Source organism: Pollicipes pollicipes, unplaced genomic scaffold (assembly GCF_011947565.3).
Source record: "Pollicipes pollicipes isolate AB1234 unplaced genomic scaffold, Ppol_2.1 Scaffold_6686;HRSCAF=7923_pilon_pilon_pilon, whole genome shotgun sequence".
In the NCBI taxonomy this organism is placed as follows: domain Eukaryota; kingdom Metazoa; phylum Arthropoda; class Thecostraca; order Pollicipedomorpha; family Pollicipedidae; genus Pollicipes; species Pollicipes pollicipes.
Genome location: NW_023596921.1, coordinates 2,530,108 through 2,547,660, shown reverse-complemented (window position 1 = coordinate 2,547,660; position 17,553 = coordinate 2,530,108). Strand labels below are relative to the sequence as shown.

The window sequence follows — 17,553 nt, the reverse complement described above, 5'->3', positions numbered from 1 at the left end:
GCGTTACCTAGCAGCATCCGGACCATTTTTGCGGGGATTGGTCCTTTTTCGATGGGAGGGCAGGGGAATTTTTACTAGATTTATACCCTAGCAGCATGAAATTGCTGGAAGACGTCCAGCACAACGGTGAAGGTAAGGCTAGTGGCCACCAGTGGGCATTTGATTTCATTTACTTTCTTCACGATCATGTGTTGTGTTGGCAAGAACTACGCATGCCTGCATGAATTGTCGATGAAGATACTTTGTAAAAAATAGCTTTGTCAGTCCTGGGTGTCATGGGCTTCGCTATTTAGCAAATCCAAACGGTTAAACAGCAGTAAGTAGTACTTCACCATGTAGTGATGTGGACTGGGCCCATTTTGGTTTTGAGGACGCATTGAACACTAGTCTTACAAAAATGTACGTTCCTTCAATGGGGGTATGCATGTTTTCTCTTTTGAGCCTACAAAAGCTTAAGCATGAGAATGCACCTACTGCTTAAAGCGGAGAGCATGAAACAGAGATGCTTGTGCACATTAGAAGCACTTGCATGAGATGCCTTGATATGTTATTGAAAAGCATGATATAAGATATGCCATTCTTTTAATGTCAACGTATAGTTTCTGCATCCCACGGCTATACCTTGCAATGATATGCAACGTGCTGGGTTGGTAAGTTCAACTGTTCGGGCTTCAAGCTTGTTCATGCGTCAAGAAATATGTAGTCAGGGGGTGCCCTCATGTAATTGATTTGCGTAGCAACTAGAGATAACCGAGTAAAACTATTCTTCGAATTGAGATAATTCTACTTAAATTGTCGTGTATTGGAAACAAACTATGCTTGGCAAAGGTTCTGGCCCCAAAAGTTACATCTTGAATCTACCAACCACACAGTTAAGCCCCGGAAGCATATGATACGGTTACCCTAAATGGTTCATGATGTGGAAGCCTGTATCGTTGCTAGGCAACTCGACTGTAAGCCAACTAACTGTTGTACGATGGCGCATGAATGTCTCGGACGTGTTGAGATTGCTGCATAGGCGATCTTTGTGATGTCATCGATATGTGTGCAATGGCGGATTAAAGGTTTCGTGAAGGGAGGGAAAGGCACAACATTGTGGGCCCACTAGAGTTTGTGGCTCCTCAAAAAAATATCATCGCACTCCGGCCATTAAATTTAAAGATTCTTATAATACTGTTTACTGCGTGGGAGCCCATCTTCCTGTGCGGGGCCAAAGAAAGCTAGATGGCGCCAGGCATGTACATGCATTAAATATGGTCATTTTCTCCAGATTACAGCAGATCCTGCCATTTTGAGATTCAGTATACGTATATATATATATATATATATATATATATATATATATATATATATATATATGACAACATCTATTAAGTTAGTTAAGTTATTAAGTGACAAAGCGAAGTGACATATACGACGTCGGTGGCGTATACAATTATGTTCGGCAATTGCGCGTAAAAATTCATCGGTAAGTACCCGAGTGCTGCTTTAAAGCCAAGATGCCAAAGGAAATAGTCATCATGTAGATCTTGGACTTTTGGACATGAAGGGCTTTAGTCACGCCCGTATAAACGAGCAGGCGTAACGTCCTGGCGCTCACAAGCACATGTTGGGCTTTCGGCGACAAGGATCCTTCTTCCTTAGGGACCTTAGAGGTCACGATCAACGAAGAGGGCTTCAAAGTGATCAAAAACTGCCCCGGCCGATCAACATTTATGTACCCGTCAACAGCGTAGGCCCTCTGGCAAAAATGAAAAAAAACCTAAGGCCGATGGAAACGGGACCTGGGCGATCGAGGGCACCGCGGCAAGTCGACAAAGGGGCTCCCGTCAACAGTGCAGGCTCATCAGAGAAATCAAAAAGAATCCAGGACTAAAATATTGTGGGCCTCTGCACGATCGAGAGTGTTCTGGCAGGAGAACATAGAGCTCAGGTCAAAGTACAAGTCCTCTGAGCAAGCGGGAATAACCCAAGGCCAGTGTACATGAATGAACGCCTTTGAGCTTTCGGACGAATGGGAAGAATCCCTGATCGATCAAAAGTGCCTTGGAATGTAAGCAGAAAGCATCCCAACAGAAAAGGAGGGCCCTCCTAAAACGTGGCAACGTGGAACCCCCTACCGATCGGATCGACCCGGCAAGTGCATGTACTGGGCCCCAGGTACCAGTTTATAACCTTAAGAGAGCGTTATGTGCCTCAAACTCTCTCCCATTCAGCGCCCTCTCAACCAGCAAAAATTATTTGTGACTGCTTACGGGCCCTTCATTTTGTTGTGTCTTGTGTTAGAAAACTGCGTCCATTTGACCGGTTACGGGCCCCTTCGGAGCTTACGGACCCCTTTGGGGCCTAAGAGGGCATGGCCCCGTGGTCTTCCGCTGGATCCGCCACTAGCCCGAACAGCGTAACAGATGGGGTTCCCGACGAGAGCGCAGGGCCCTCCATTCAAACAGTAAGAACCCAAGACCCAATGAAGAGGCCTCTCCAACGATCGAGTTTGCCCGAACAGGTGAACATGTGGCCCGATAAGAGCGTGGGGGCATTAAAGCAAACAGGAGGCACCGAAGACCGGGTGTGGTGGGCCCCAAACGATCGGGTGTCCAAGGAGCTCACAGATGGGGCCACCGAAAAGAGCGTAATGCCCTTCAAGAAAATAAGAACTAACCAAGACACAATGTGGGGAGCCCGCGGACCATCAAGTGTGCCAGAGTAGGTTTCAATATGGGGAGGGGGGGGGGGGGGGCGACAAGAACGTAGAACCCTCCACTCAAATATAAAGTAAACAAGATCTAATATTCAGGGCCCCAGAACGATCGAGTGTGCCCACACAGGTTAACACATGGGACACCCGATAAGAACGTAGGGCCCTCGGCAAGTGGGAGAAAAAATTGGAAAGGCTCTAGACCAATGTAGAGAGCCCATGGGCATATCACTCATGTCTCGGTAGGTGAACCGAGACCAATGTGGAGAGCCACTGAGTGACCGAGAGTATTCAGACAAATGGGCCCTCGGCTATAGCGTTAGAGACTTTCAGGCAAATGGGAGCAATCCGTAGAGAACCTCTGATTAATCAAGAGTTTCCTGGCACGCGGCCATGGTCCCGTGGCCCCCTCTGGATCCTCCAGCGGCCTGACGGACATGCTATATAGGTCAACGCCTTTGCGTAGTGTGTATAATTTTGTGCATAAAAAGTCGGTTTTTCTATTCCCTAAATTTAGGAGATTTTGAGTGTGGTCACACGACCCCGTTCGAAAGTAATTATGAAAATGCCTTGGGGGGGGGAAATTGACCCTTACCCGAGCGCCCGGCCACTCGGCAATTTGTCTCGCACCGTGTGTGTAGCGTTAAATTTCGCAATTTGTGGGACAAATGTTTCCTCCGATCGTTCCCCCTGTTGCAGATTCCATGGACGTCCTATATATGACCCATGTTAAGCCGAATGCACCGGCTGAGCGACAGTTCGCAAGCGCAGGCGTACTGCCAATCACAATTTGAAGGAATAACTTCATTGTGTGAAGGGATTACTTCGATGTTTACTGGGTCGCCAGGGTGGGCATATGAGAGAAAGATGAAAGTTGCGCGGAGGGGTGGGAGTGGTGCCGGTGGGTGTTGACTCGTATATTACGGTATGTGTCAGATCCTGGAGCGGTAAGGTAGTCGAGCCATTACTTATTCTGGTTGTGTGAATGTTGATAATTGTGAAAACTGGCGACTTCAGGCACTCGGCTTACAGTATGTGGTATGCGTCGCGTTCGCCTCTGACACTGCATGGGAGTTAATGGGGCAGGTGATTCATAAAGTTCTAAACAGACAAACCTCATTGGTGGGACCTACAAGACGTTTTTCAGGCATGTGGTCCCTGTCGAGTGTGATCATGCATAGGTTTTTTTCTAGGATCAGGACGATATTTATTGATATAAACTGCAGACTTGTGGGTGAATGCCAAAATGAGGCAACACCTCAGTGAAAAGCACATGAGCTTTGGTGAATTATCTGTGAGAGTGCACTTTCAACATTTCAAATATATATTCTGCATACTTTCATTGCTCGATGCTAATTTTGATGGCAAGTGCATGCATACTTTATGTGAATATGTAACACAAGTAGTGATAACATGGATAGCCAGGCCAGCAGCTGAACTATGGCTCTAGGATTATGACCAAGCAAGCATGCATTATGAAATTGCAGCCTAAGAAATGTTTAGGTTTATTTGCTCTTGTCATGAAAGGAGAGGTTGAATTTTAATGGCTCACTGGGTACTGATGTTTCCCTGGGTGGAGCATGCCTATCTTCTTTGACATACTATATGATGAAATGACTTTATTTCATGAATTGCATGTGATTGACCTTGCCATAGTTGAAATTTACCTAAAAAGGTATTTTGAACCCACATTGCTGTGGGTGACAAGTTTTACAATGCAATGCATATGTCATTATTACAAATGGTGTATATTGTATGATATTCATTGAAAATGCAGGCATATTGTTTGTTGTTATGTTGAATGTGTAGGCTAGTCATTGTAACAAGGGAGTGGTACTGATGGTACCCTTATCCATTTGAATAATCTTTATCATAATATTCAGTTTTAATGGTCTACTTCCCTCTGACAAAAAATGTAATCTGTTGCCGCTGTTGTACATGACATACATACTATGTGTTGCTGGAGATATTCATAAAGTAAAGTAAAAAATAAATTATAATGGTAGTCTTTAATAGTATATATATTAATATATATGTATATATATATATATATATATATTTACCTAAATAAAAAAAAATATGTATAATATGTATATATATATAAAATATGTATATATATATATATATATATATATATATACATATACATATACACACACACATGCACATTTACTTAATATAAGTAAGGACATCAGAACTTTTCTGTTATTGAAAGCTTTAGAAATGATCCCCACTGACATCTTTTCTTTTGTGAGAATAAAGATGGGCTGCTGTGTTAAGGTAAATTGAAATTCAGATGTAGCTGGCCTAGGACCCTTCGATGTGGTGTTGTAATTGGGTATCATAAACTTGGTGTTAATCATTTGTGAATAATCATTTGATCAAGTAAATCAAGTGATACATTTTTAACCATTTCCTGAAATCTTGGGGTCAGACATGTCGTGCCACATTTCTCTTAACTGGTTCTGATGATAACTTTTGTTGGTGAAGCTGAAAAACTGAGTAATACAAAAACCACTCAGCTATTCTTCTCTTTGATGGCAGAAAGGCCTAAAGGCCACTATGTGAGTTGTTCAGGAGAAGTGATTTTGGGCTTTGGATAACTTAATATGCTTATTTGCTTGGAAGATAAAGTTGTGACATTTTGAACCAAAGTGTTTTCTAATTAATTGACATTGTATCACAAGATTCAGCACTTTGAGTTTTTCAGATCATTGAAATTACTTAATTTCACAAAATGGTGCTTGGGTCTTTTTATGTTTGGGCTACAGATAGGCACTTATTGACCATGTGAGCCACAAGCATGAGTTATTTTGTAGATGCTGTCCATTCCTGGGCAGCCTGGGAACCACCTCTCCTTAGTGTATTGATAGCTTGATGCAGCTTATCCATCAGACATAGTCATCTGCAGTTGTTATCATTGGTACTTTTTATTTACAGTACCCACTCAAGATCAGAAAAAAACATGACAGTCTCAACTGTTCTACAATATTTCTGCACCAAGCCATAAATCAATGGGTAAAAGAGGTGAGCTGCACCAACCAGGAATGCACAAGGATTCAAAATGGTGCTGCCTGAAGGTCTTATTTGGTCAAAATTGATCAGTGTCCCAGAAGGGTAATAGGTATGTACACTTATGACCAAGCTTCATGCACTTGAAGTTTGATATCACATGAAAGTTGGTTAAATGTGGCACCATTTGCCGAAATTTTTCAGATCATGCCCAGGAATTAGGCTTCCACAAAAATCAAAAAGATCTTCCTGTAAAATGTTAGATCTTACTTATGCTTATTGTTCTGTGTATGGCTTCTGTGAAAATGGCAAATTGACAAAAGCATATCAATGAAGGGAGAAAGCACATCAATAAGGGGAGTGCTCCACAATGCTATGAGGTTTTGAGCTGAAATAGCCATCTTGATGATTGTTTGGTTCTCTTCACTGTCCTTTTCCTCTCAAGATCTAAACCACATTATTTTCTGGGCTACACGCCCTTAACACATGCTCGGGTGGGTGCGAGGATTAAATTGACCCCACCGAAGGTTTTTCCAGAATGGTTTCCGAACAGCACGGCTACGCCACGCCGTGTGTAAACCAATTTTGCATTTTTGCGTGTTGCAAAATTTTGCATAGCTGTAGACAATTCAATAGCAGATTGTTTAACATGAAACATTTGTATGCACCTCGGAAGGTCGCTTACCTATGGCCGGTCAAAGTCAGGCCATGGCTTCAGGGAAGGCAATTTCTAGGGAATCGTTTAATCTGATACAACAACAGAGTGTTTGACGAAGCCATACATCTCTGAGATGCTTTCTTAGGCACCACAAATATTGAATGAGAAAATTAAGTTGACCTCAGGTCAGTCATGAAGGTCAGACCAAGGTCAAAACCAAACTGGTTTGTTTCTCTAGGGCTTGCTGTACAGCATAGTTTCTGGTGCTCATTTCGAATTTATTGACGGCAGAGACCGCATCATACACCTTCTGTTGACTTTTTAGAGGTTAGAACAGGTCATTGACCTAAGATGACCTGGGTCGACATTTTGTTTTAGGAATATACTGCCTAGCATATTTTTTGTTGCTCATGCAAATGCAAAACTCAAAGTGGTCTTATATTATTTTGGTAGCCATGACCTTCAAAAGGTCAAACAAGGTCACTGACCTCGAATGGGCTCGTGACCTTTTGCTTAGAAACAGTTGCCTAGCTTCTGGGGGCACTTTGGAGACCAACCTGGAATTTGACGCTGTTTGACCTTATTTGACTTGAAGGTCATGACCTAGGAAGCTCAAACTTTGACCTGAGTGAGTTAATGTACAGGTCAAGACACCCTGTAAATTTGAAGGCTCTAGCTTTCTTAGTTCTCGAGATCTCAGGGGGGGGGGGGCATGAAATTGACCCACCTCCACCCGAGCGAAGGGTATCTAGCGGGCCGCCCGGGCGCGTGTTAAAGGTGTGCAAACTATTTTTTGCAGGCTGTTTCAACGTCAGTTAGGCGTCCTTGACACCATACAAACGCTATTCAAATTCTACCATGCCATATGGCGATGAAAGCCAAAAATATCGTTGTTAAGTTGTTCATACCTGGCATTCATGAGCACAATTTCCAGATATAAGAGCTGTCAATTGGCAATGTCTTGTAAGGCACAATGACACAATGTGACGATGCTGTATTCGAATGGGGTGAACGGGGTGCCGGTAGTGTAGTGGTTGACGCATCTGCGTTAACCACTGCACGTCTGGGAAACCAGAGGCACGGGGTTCGATTCCCCGCGGTCCCCGCCCTTCCCGTCAGGGTGAGAGGCAGGCGACGCCATATGGCCTCAGCAACTGAGTGCGTCGTAAAGCCCCAGTGACATGACACAACCTGCCCGGAACAAGCGGGGCGTTATGAGGATGCAGGATGAAGCAAGAAAGAGTATGAGAGCGCCAGATGTGTGATCAGGAATTACGTTTCGTGCTACATAATGTAAGAAGTTGGTCACAGTTGCTAGTTATTACGGAAAGAAGACTTGCAGTCGAATAGCTAAACAACAGCGCCGAGTATGTAGGTACTGACCACGTGAATGTTAAATTAGTTGAGTATATGAACAAGGGTAAACATCTCAAAGTCACGTAGAAATATGCAAAAACACCACGGGAAATCTCAAAACACGAGCACATGACGATATTTGGCTCAGCGAGCATTTTCAGAGCCGCCACCGCCATCTCCCGGCGAATTTGAAATACTTCACGTGAGTGCTAAGGTGGCAATTTTTCACCGCTCGCTTGACGCCACCTCATCGGCATTTAAACACTTCGTGACACAATCAAACAATAACATATTGAAGTGCATATTTACCAAACAGAGATTATGTTGTTCAGAACAGCCTATTCCACGTCAAAGTGTACTGATAATTATAAGTGCGCCTATTTCATCATGTCTGATGCTTGCTTCAATATCTCCAAATGTGGAACATTTCCTTTGAAGCTGGTTATGCGAGGAGATCTGCGAGCACTTGAGACACTATCAACCGTTTTGACTATACGACCTTAAGGCCTCAGAATTAGATGCCAGTTAGTGGACATCGAGGCTTTCCTCCCCCGTGAATCCGGTGTTTTTAGCTCTCGCTGCTTTTTAAAAGATCTGGAGTAGGGGGGGGGGGGGTCAATTGGCCCCATCTCTCACCCACACTCGAGCGCATTGCATTTAAACGTTCATCAAGGTGCGTGCTGAAGCTTAAGGATTATGCTATTGTTTTATAAATTTGTATTAAATGTTTAAGCTTCAGGCCATGCCTTTGCTCCGTTTTAACTAAGTGTCCTTTCTAACACAGCTGATAAGTAATCAACCTGAAATTCCACACGATTACCTTTCAAGTGTTAGTACTCACACCATGGCACATGCCATTCGGGGGGGGGGGGGCGGGGGGGGGGGGGGGGTGTAACTGCCGAGTGGTTAGTGCGTCGGACTCAGACCTGGGGAGCCTGGGTTTGAATTCCGGGTACGTCATGACCCTTGAACGCTAATACGGCCCATGCAGTCGCTGGCGCTCCGCAGGCAGTGGTGACGATGCGCGTTACGTTCTATTAAAAAAGCAACGTACCACAACGCATACCATTGAGAACATGGTATGCTTACAAAGCTTCACAGTTCATAGTGTGCACGGTCTCACTGATGTGGTGTGTCACCTTTCCTCCCCGAGCTGCATCACCAGCCCGGCTGCGTCTCGGCCGCCAGGTAAATTCTTGTGGAAGGACGACATGGTGGCGGGCGACACGAACGGCTTCGGCGTCGAGTCGGAGGAGCACGCCGACTCGGGTGGCGAGCCTACCGGCCTGCTGGGCCTCACCGCCAACAACCCCACCGGCGCCAACCGCACCTCGCTCGTCAAAATGTCCGCAGACAAGCGCGCCAAAAAGGTTAGCCGCCGCCGCTGGTGCCTCCAGCTACAGCAGTAGTGGAGATAGACGCTGGGTTCAACGGGTTTGTGTTGGTGCTTGGGGAAGTTAGTCAAGCGCGGACGTTCTGCTGCTAATGACGGCAAGAGTATTGGGGACTGCAATGAACATTGCTTTCGTATTCCTCATCCCCAATAGTATACCGAAGTGTCGCCTCAGCCTTCCGGGAATATGGACGAGCTACCCTGTTATGTTTTGCTAAGGACAAGTGTTACAGAGCTACGCTAGTGGCGTCCTCCGTTCCCTGCTCCACGTTCACCTGGCGACCTCCGCAGGTCCGATTCTACCGCAACGGCGACCGCTTCTACAAGGGTCTGCCGTTCGCCGTGCCGCCGGACCGTTACCGCACGTTCGACAGCCTGCTGGCTGACCTGACGCGCTCCTCGGTGGTGGATCGCGCCGCGCTCCCCAAGGGCGTGCGCGTCATCTTCACCCTGGACGGCATGAAGATCACCTGCCTGGACGACGTACTCGAGGGCCAGAACTACGTGTGCGCCAGCACGGACAACTTCAAGCGGATCGACTACCTGGGCAGCCAGGACCCGACGTGGAACACGCGCCGAGGCCAGCCGTCGCCGGCGCACACGCCGCCTCAGCACACAGGCAGCGCCCAGGTGAGCGCACGACGGGGCGGCCCGCTGGTGGTGACGCGTTGGGATGTCCTGTGAGGCGTATGCGCCTCACAGCACATCCCCACGGTTAAGCGGTGACGGTGACGGTCAAGCGGCTGGTGACCGTCAACCGCGCCTGGCAGGGCAGGCGTTATGTTTCACCTCATATGGCCGCGACGGCAGTGGTATTTTATCGGAAAGAATGTTTGAGTTTTGATCTGTAATATCGCGCAACATATGTCGACATTGACGCGCAGCATACAATAAGCAGGCCGGTTTTGACATCCCGATTGCTACCAACGAAGCCCTAAGGTGCGCTTGCCCGTGTCCACACAGTGCCCTACCGGGCCGTGCATCAGCTGCTGACGGTCTGCGGTGCGCCGACGTGCCGCCCGCGGTGAGCGGGCGTCTCTGACCGGCGCGTGACGCCACCGCTGCAGGACATGATGGAGGGCGCCGACCGGATGGCAGCCGGCTCGAGCTCGCGAGACTTCATCCGACCCAAGCTGGTGACGGTCATCCGAAACGGCACGCGGCCGCGCCGCATCGTGCGCATGCTGCTCAACAAGAAGACGGCCCACTCGTTCGAACAGGTGCTGCAGGAGCTGTCGCGCGCCGTCAAGCTGGACTCGGGCGTCGTGCGCAAGATCTTCACGCTGGAGGGCCGACAGGTGCGTCGCCGGGGAAAGGGGTAGCGGCGCCGGGTGGGGTGGGGGGCTGGTCGGCTGAGTTGTTGACTGTGGTGGGACAGGTGAGTGGTAGAGTGGTAACCCGCAGAGCGTGCAGTCTGTTACGGCTGGTTTGTGCTGTCGTGCATGTTGTGATTCTGGTAGCTGCTGACTTGAGTGAGGTCCTTGTCTAAGAGCTCTGTGTTCACCCTTGTGTTACAAGCGTGTCAGCCGGTCGTCTTCTGACTGTTTGGTGTGTTTGTTTGAAAAGCTGTTCTCCGTCTTGCAGATCAGAGAGCTGGAAGATTTCTTCGACGACGATGATCTGTTCATCGCGTACGGATTAGAAAAGCACCGGCCGGACGATTTCGAGCTCCACCCAGATGAGACCAAGTGGATCTCGAGTAAAGTAAGCTCGCCCGAATCTGTTAGTTGACTTACATACTTAGTTGACTAGCCGGTTATAAGTACTTTTCATTCGTGTGCGACATGAAGTCTTCTTGTACATGAGAGCTGGCAGTTTTTGATGTGTTTAAAAAATGAAGGGACATCTGAAACAACACAACCATACGATGACGTGGCCGACATTTCCCCCTTTATCGCACAGCCTTTGGGGCTGCAAAAGAGATTGGTGTCGCTTGTTCCAGACTTAAAGGGAGTGCTCCATGTTTGTAGGGGGTTTTCAACTGAAATAGCCATCCTGAAGATCATTCGGTACGGTTCACAGCCCTGCGCTTTGTAAGACCTAAACGCTCTAGTTTCTGATGTGTGCCCGCGAAGATATGCAGCGTATTTCAAGGTCACCCAGGTATCCATGACACCATTATGACGTCATGCAAATCGTGTCGTTCCGTTGGCCGTGCGGCAATCAAGGCCAAGAAAAGTACCATTGTTGACTCGTTCATGTTTGGTGTCCATGAGCGCGATTTACAGATACAACGACCGTCTTATGGGTCTCAATGTTGTACAAGGCACGATGACGTAATCAAACAATGACGCATTAAGAGCATATTTCCAAAACGGAGAGATTGCATTGTTTAGAGCAGTCCTTTTCACTTAAAAGTATGCCATTAATTACGAATAAGCTTATTTCGTCATATCTGATGCTTGAATATTTTCAGATGTGGAGCATTCCCTTAAAAGATCCATAAAAGATCGATGGGGAATGTTTAATAGTCCTTGCTGCTGCCTGTGCTGTTAGCTGATGGCCTTTCTCTCCAGTACTGTACATAACTGCTTCCCAATGATCTAGGAAGCTGCGTGTGCCGCAAGCAGGCCTCGGTGTAACCGGTGTCTGGCGCCGACAGAGCGCCAACCAGCCCCGGACGGCGCCCGGCCGGCGCGTTCTCTCGGCCCGCACGCCGGCGTCGCGCGCCTCCGTGGCCGGCCCGCCCGCGGCGCCCGACGGCTACGGCACGTTGGCCACGCCGCGCGCGCGCCGCCGGCTGCGCGCCAAGTCGCCGTTCCTGGCGTCCGGACAGCAGAACGGCGCGCCGCCGCCGGCCGCCGAGAGCGGCGTCCAGTGCCCGGCGCGCGTGCGCGAGAAGTACTGGGTCGGCAGGAAGATCGGCGACGGCAACTTTGCCGTCGTCTGCGAGTGTGTGCACAGGTGAGGGGGCGCTGCGGACGTCGGTGGGATGAGGAGGCCGTGTGGCCGTCGCTGGTGGCGGCGTGGCTGTCATAATGTGATGGCCCTGCCTGAGGTCTCCTATCCCGACGTCCAATGACATGGATGGTTCAGTTACTGACGTGGAGGTGCGTTGGATTAGTTCGCTCGCCTGTTGGTCGGCGTCTGGCAGTGCCGTTTGGTGGTTCTGGCGTGTACGCCGGCCTGCTGCTCGCACAGGTCTGCGGGCTCGGAGTATGCGCTGAAGGCCATCGACAAGTCCAAGTGTCGGGGCAAGGAGCATATGATCGAGAACGAGGTGGCCATCCTGCGCCGGGTGCGGCACCCCAACATCATCCAGCTGGTGGAGGAGTTCGACTTCCCTGGCGAGCTGTACCTTGTAATGGAGCTGGTCAAGGTGAGTGGGTGCTCTGTCTCCGGACGGCCGCTAGCCGCTGCAGCTCGGCCGAACGGCAGCCGCCCTGCCGTGCAATCGTCGCGGGAAAATCACGTGTAGCTGGCGGCGACTGATGCCGCCGGGAACAGGCGGATGCGCCGGACGGGATAGAGTTGCCGCCCTTCTGCTCGTAACCGCATCGATGCCGCTGCCAGGGCGGCGACCTGTTCGACGCCATCTCGACCACCAGCAAGTACACGGAGCGGGACGCCAGCAGCATGGTGCGCGACCTGGCTTCGGCACTCTCCTACCTCCACCACCTGGACATCGTGCACCGCGACATCAAGCCCGAGAACCTGCTGCTGGTGGAGCGGCCCGGCGGCTGCAAGAGCCTCAAGCTGGGCGACTTCGGCCTGGCGCAGGAGGTGACCGGGCCGCTGTACGCCGTCTGCGGCACGCCCACCTACGTGGCGCCGGAGATCCTCGGCGGCACCGGCTACGGCGTCAAGGTGCGCCCCGACGCTGCCCACGCGGCTCTGCGGCCGCACTCACCGCTGCATCGGTTTGAGCGCTCGACTTTTGGCGCCAAAGACTTGTGAGGTCGTGATGTAGTTCAAACACATCGTCGTCCCACGGTTGCATGCACCTCCACGTGCGAAGCCCACCGCCTGCGATTCTTTGTTCACGCGGTCTGGGCCCTGCGCTGTTGACCGGGCCACCCGTGCCCGTCGTGCCCATGCCGGCCGGTCGCTGTCGCAAGCGTCGCTGCCTCCCTGCTGACGCCCCCCCCCCCCCGCCCCTACGCCAGGTGGACGTCTGGGCGGCCGGCGTTATCACGTACATCCTGCTGTGCGGCTTCCCGCCGTTCGCCTCGCCCGAGAACAACCAGGAGGACCTGTTCGACCGCATCTTGTCGGGCTACTTCGAGTTCACGCCGCCTTTCTGGGATGAAGTGAGCGACTCGGCCCGCGAGCTCATCCTGGCCATGCTGCAGGTGGACCCAGAGGCGCGCTTCTCGGCCGAGGAGGTGCTCATCCACCCGTGGATCGCGGTGAGTGGCCGGCCGCGGCGTGTCGCCCGGCCGCCGGGCCGACCGGCCGCCCGGCTGCCCGGCTGCCCGGCTGCCCGGCTGCGGCACCGAGCCCTCGTGTGGTGCGCTGGTGGCTGTGCTGGGCGGACCGGGCCGCTGCGCTGGTGGCCAGTGGGCGCAGAGATCGGCCATAGAAGGGAATTAGGCGGATCGGGTGATGCGTCACTGCTTTGGTTGATATTTCTGAACTGATCAACGTTCCGTCATATGGCTGGGCCGTTCGTAGTCGCGCAATTGTCCAGATCGGGTTAATCTACGGTTTGTGTTGTTACCTGGGCTCCCTGGTGGTATCGCGCTGCCGTTCCGTTGGCGGGTTTGGATAAACTGTCAACCGGTACAGATGTTTTAGGTGCTGGGGTGTTGCCTTGTCTGAACCAATTAATGTATTGACTCAGAGGGCGGTGTTGGTTATCAAGGCGGTGTCGGTTATCATAAATGAGTTACGTGCTCGGGGGCCATTGATGTAGAGTTGCCACAACGTCGTCGCTGTATCCGAATGTGCCGCACCAGCGATGCACCCGCGGCATCCGTCCCCGCCATGCTGCATCTGCTGAGGCTGCTGGATACACTCTAGTTGATGGCGCTCCCCCGAGCGTCACCAGTCATTGGAGGTGCCGGCTAACCTGTACAAAAAAGCGCTTTGCTGCGGTCGGCCGAGTCGGCGAGGGCATCCCCACAACGCTTTCTAACGAGTCCAGCCGTGGACATCTTCCGGATAGTGCCAACTAACCTATATGCTCTGTGCAGGAAGACGAGGCATTAGAGAATGACATGCACGTGACCGTCTCGCATAAGCTGGGAATTCACTTCGACACGGACTCGGGCCGGCACAAGAACGCTGGACTGAATCTGATGACGGTGAGTGCTTCTCTACCGACTCGAGTGTCTGTTTCTCTCTGCTGTGACACTGGTCCTGCTAGTGCTTGCTCGCCACGACGTTGCGTCGGTGCGCCAGGGGTAATCGTTCTCTGTCTCCACAGGCCAAATCGTTGCCGTCTATCTCGTGGGCAGGCGAGATCGGAGCTCAATAGCGTGTATAGCGCCGGCTTTCCTGGACTTGCCTAGCACCCTTTTGTAGTTCATCCGCTTGTTATTCTCCCCAATTGTGATACTTAATTCCTTCTGTTCCTCCCTTACGCATCCGGCGGCGCTAGCGAGGGGCCGTGGAGCTCCACGCTTTGGTAAGCAGATGATTGAGGACATGCGATTAGTTGGATGACCTGAGAATAACACAAAAAATTGGTAGCTTGGGACGGATCGTGCTGATGTTGATGGAAACATGTGTTCACCCAAGATCCGCTACGAAGATTGGCTTTGCACTTGGACACCGTGATCTCACTTGGACGCTTGGAGGACACGGCAGTGAAATATCACGCCGCATGGAACAGTTTGTACTGACCGGTGCCTTAACAGTTTAATGTTCCAGCGCGCTTACAAGTTGGTTCTCTTTTCCATGGGCAGATAGTGACTTGTGAGGAAATTTTTTGGCAGAACGTCAAATCCCGCACGGAAAAATCACATGCCACGGATAAAAAACACAGCGCTATCGATAGCGAGGGCGGGCGTACTGCGTTTGGAGAAGCGGGTGGGCCGAGTATCACAGCATTCCTCATGCGCCACATATTGCACCTCATACAAACATGTAACCTGATGTCTTCCGTGCTGTCTTTTTCAGACAACTGCCCTAGACAAGGAGCAGGAGCTGTTCTTAGGCCAGTCCCTGCTGGGTGCGACCAGTCACTGAGTTGGCGGGTGACGTGCGGGCAGTGACGCGAATCTCAACCAACGACCATGCTCCCAAGCGATCTTTTTATTTGTGTTGCGTCGGTTCGAGTGGCTCCAAATCAGGCGTGCTGCGCTGTGCATGGTTTGGTTGTGCCGTGATTTTAACGAGCCGGACGCTGCCGGTGCGAGCCGGGCCGGGCAATAATTGGCGCCGTTGGTGTGGTGTCTTTACTGTAAATCTAGTGCTTTTAACGAGCGTACGACGCAAGCTGCTGTGGCCGCCTCGCTGCGCCTCCGATTCCCTCACCGCCCGTGTGCTCGTCTCTAGTCTATTTCGTGGCGCGGCGCCGGGTGGCTCGGTGCCGCCGGCCGCCCCCCAGGACGGGTCCTGAAATTGAGCGTGCCGCTTCGGGGATGCGCGCCGTCTGGCCGCGTACCCTGCTCCCCGCGGGTGGTAGCCGCTCGTTTGTCTTGGTGCACAACGATACCGCTGGCCTAATCAGCTGTGTGATGTATTTTATTCGTAGTAATTATTTTGTCAAATAAATAGTTGCACGCGAACGGCATGTTGTTAGTTGTGGAGGCGAGTGTGGAAGGCTTGTCAGGAGCCGATTCAGTCGTCTCGTGAAGGCATTGCCCGAGGTATTTAGTCGCCACTTAGTTTGAGCGCCTTTGCCACCGTACTGGAATAGCTGAGCTCCTGCGACACGTATAGCTCTTGTGTTCTAGCAAACTGCCAGGATTCATTGCTTTAGCACAGCCCAGAGTTGTCTAAGTTGTAAGTTAACGGAAACAAAGCGTTGGCAGGCGAAGCGCAACCCAGGTATCCGTTGGAGGAGCAATACACGATAGTGTTGAATGCGCTCCTCCCGAGAATACCGGTTTACCTCATGAGTCATTCTTAGGGACCCCAATGAGGTATTTCCTGTCACCTACTTCATGGTACGTCATAGCAATGATGAAATCAGCGAGCAAAAGTATCCGGTTGCTGGTGAGGGTGGCATGCTTGATAAGTGCAAAGCGTAAACTGCAAGTGTACGGCGAATCAGTTGTATGGAATAATATGATAATTGCAGTAATAATAATAATAGTAATGGTAAATGTTATCAGTAACAATAAATGTAATAATAATTGTAGTACTAACATGTTCTGTGTTTTGACCAGTTGTTTTATTTTCGCCGACGCTATTCCACAATGAGCGCAATATATAGCAGACATACTTGCTCGTACTTTACATTAGACAATACTGCGGATCGTCTCGCAACAAGGATGTGCCATTGTCACATTTATTGTGCGTAGCACTGAATTTTGAACGTAAAGATGCACACGTAAGGAAGTTCTCAAGCATACGACTCTGTCACTTGCGATGCTGACCGCTGGACAATGGCAGGTTTTCGTATGCCAACGCTCACAACGGACCGCGGGCGTATTGCCCATATCCGCCAACGAGTGCCGCCACTGTGCCTGACGCCCGCCACTACCGAAGGGAAGCTGCCGCGACAGATGGATGTCGCACTCCCAGTCGCACACCGCGCCAGCTGTCGACGCTCAAGCCCGTGGTGGGCATCAGCGCCAGCGGTCAAGAGATCATCATTGTTCCGCGCTCTTCCGCTTGCGCGCTGCGCAGACTCACCATTTCCGCTTCCACGTGGCCATCGCTGTCGTCCCGCTCATCTACCATGACTGTGTACGACTGTAACATCATCCCGCTTTGACTGTCATCTGGCGGTGGCCTAAGCGAGTGCTCGTACCGGAGCACGGCCGCCAGGGTAAGGAAGAGGTAGGCGAGCACCAGCAGTGAGACGGCCAGGTGCCAGCCACAGTGGGCCCAGGCCGAGCAGGTGGTGTAGAGCGCCACGGCCGTCAGCACGGCGGTCCAGGTGAGCCCGGCCAGCAGCAGCGGCCGCCGCCGCCGCGCCACGCCCACCATCAGCACAGAGGTCGCCACCAGGTGGAGGCTGGCGCCAGCCAGCACGACGCGTGCCAGCCACGGGTGCGGCGCCAGCAGCAGGGCGCCGGTCACGGCCGCCAGCACGCCGAGCAGCACCAGCAACACAGTGCCGAGAAGCGCCAGCGCCCGCCGGGCTGTGTTCCGGTCGCCAGCCATGTCCGTTGGTGCGAGAGTGAGGTAGTGGGCCGGGCGTATAGCTCCTCGGCGTCGATATCACCTTTCCTTGTCCTTCGTTGTGCTATTCTGAGCCCGCTCAGCTGCTTGACCTCGTGCGATCGTCGGGTAACACGCGGATGCCTTTTGCGCCGCACGATCACCGGATTCTTCAGCACTCATCAGGCGCGCACAGCCCACATAAAACCATCGTGGTCT

The 17,553-nt window shown here is 51.1% G+C and overlaps 1 protein-coding gene across 1 annotated transcript; it reads left to right on the top strand.

The window, feature by feature from the left end:
* LOC119107296 (serine/threonine-protein kinase DCLK1) lies at positions 1–15,791 on the top strand. The gene is made up of 12 exons (XM_037230721.1): positions 1–132; positions 8,913–9,094; positions 9,409–9,747; positions 10,185–10,415; positions 10,702–10,821; positions 11,720–11,770; positions 11,813–12,021; positions 12,259–12,436; positions 12,631–12,924; positions 13,224–13,466; positions 14,253–14,363; positions 15,181–15,791. Exons 1-12 carry the CDS (start codon positions 96–98, stop codon positions 15,247–15,249), a joined length of 2,064 nt encoding a protein of 687 aa, XP_037086616.1. The 5' UTR covers positions 1–95; the 3' UTR covers positions 15,250–15,791.
* The last annotated feature ends 1,762 nt before the right edge of the window (positions 15,792–17,553 follow it).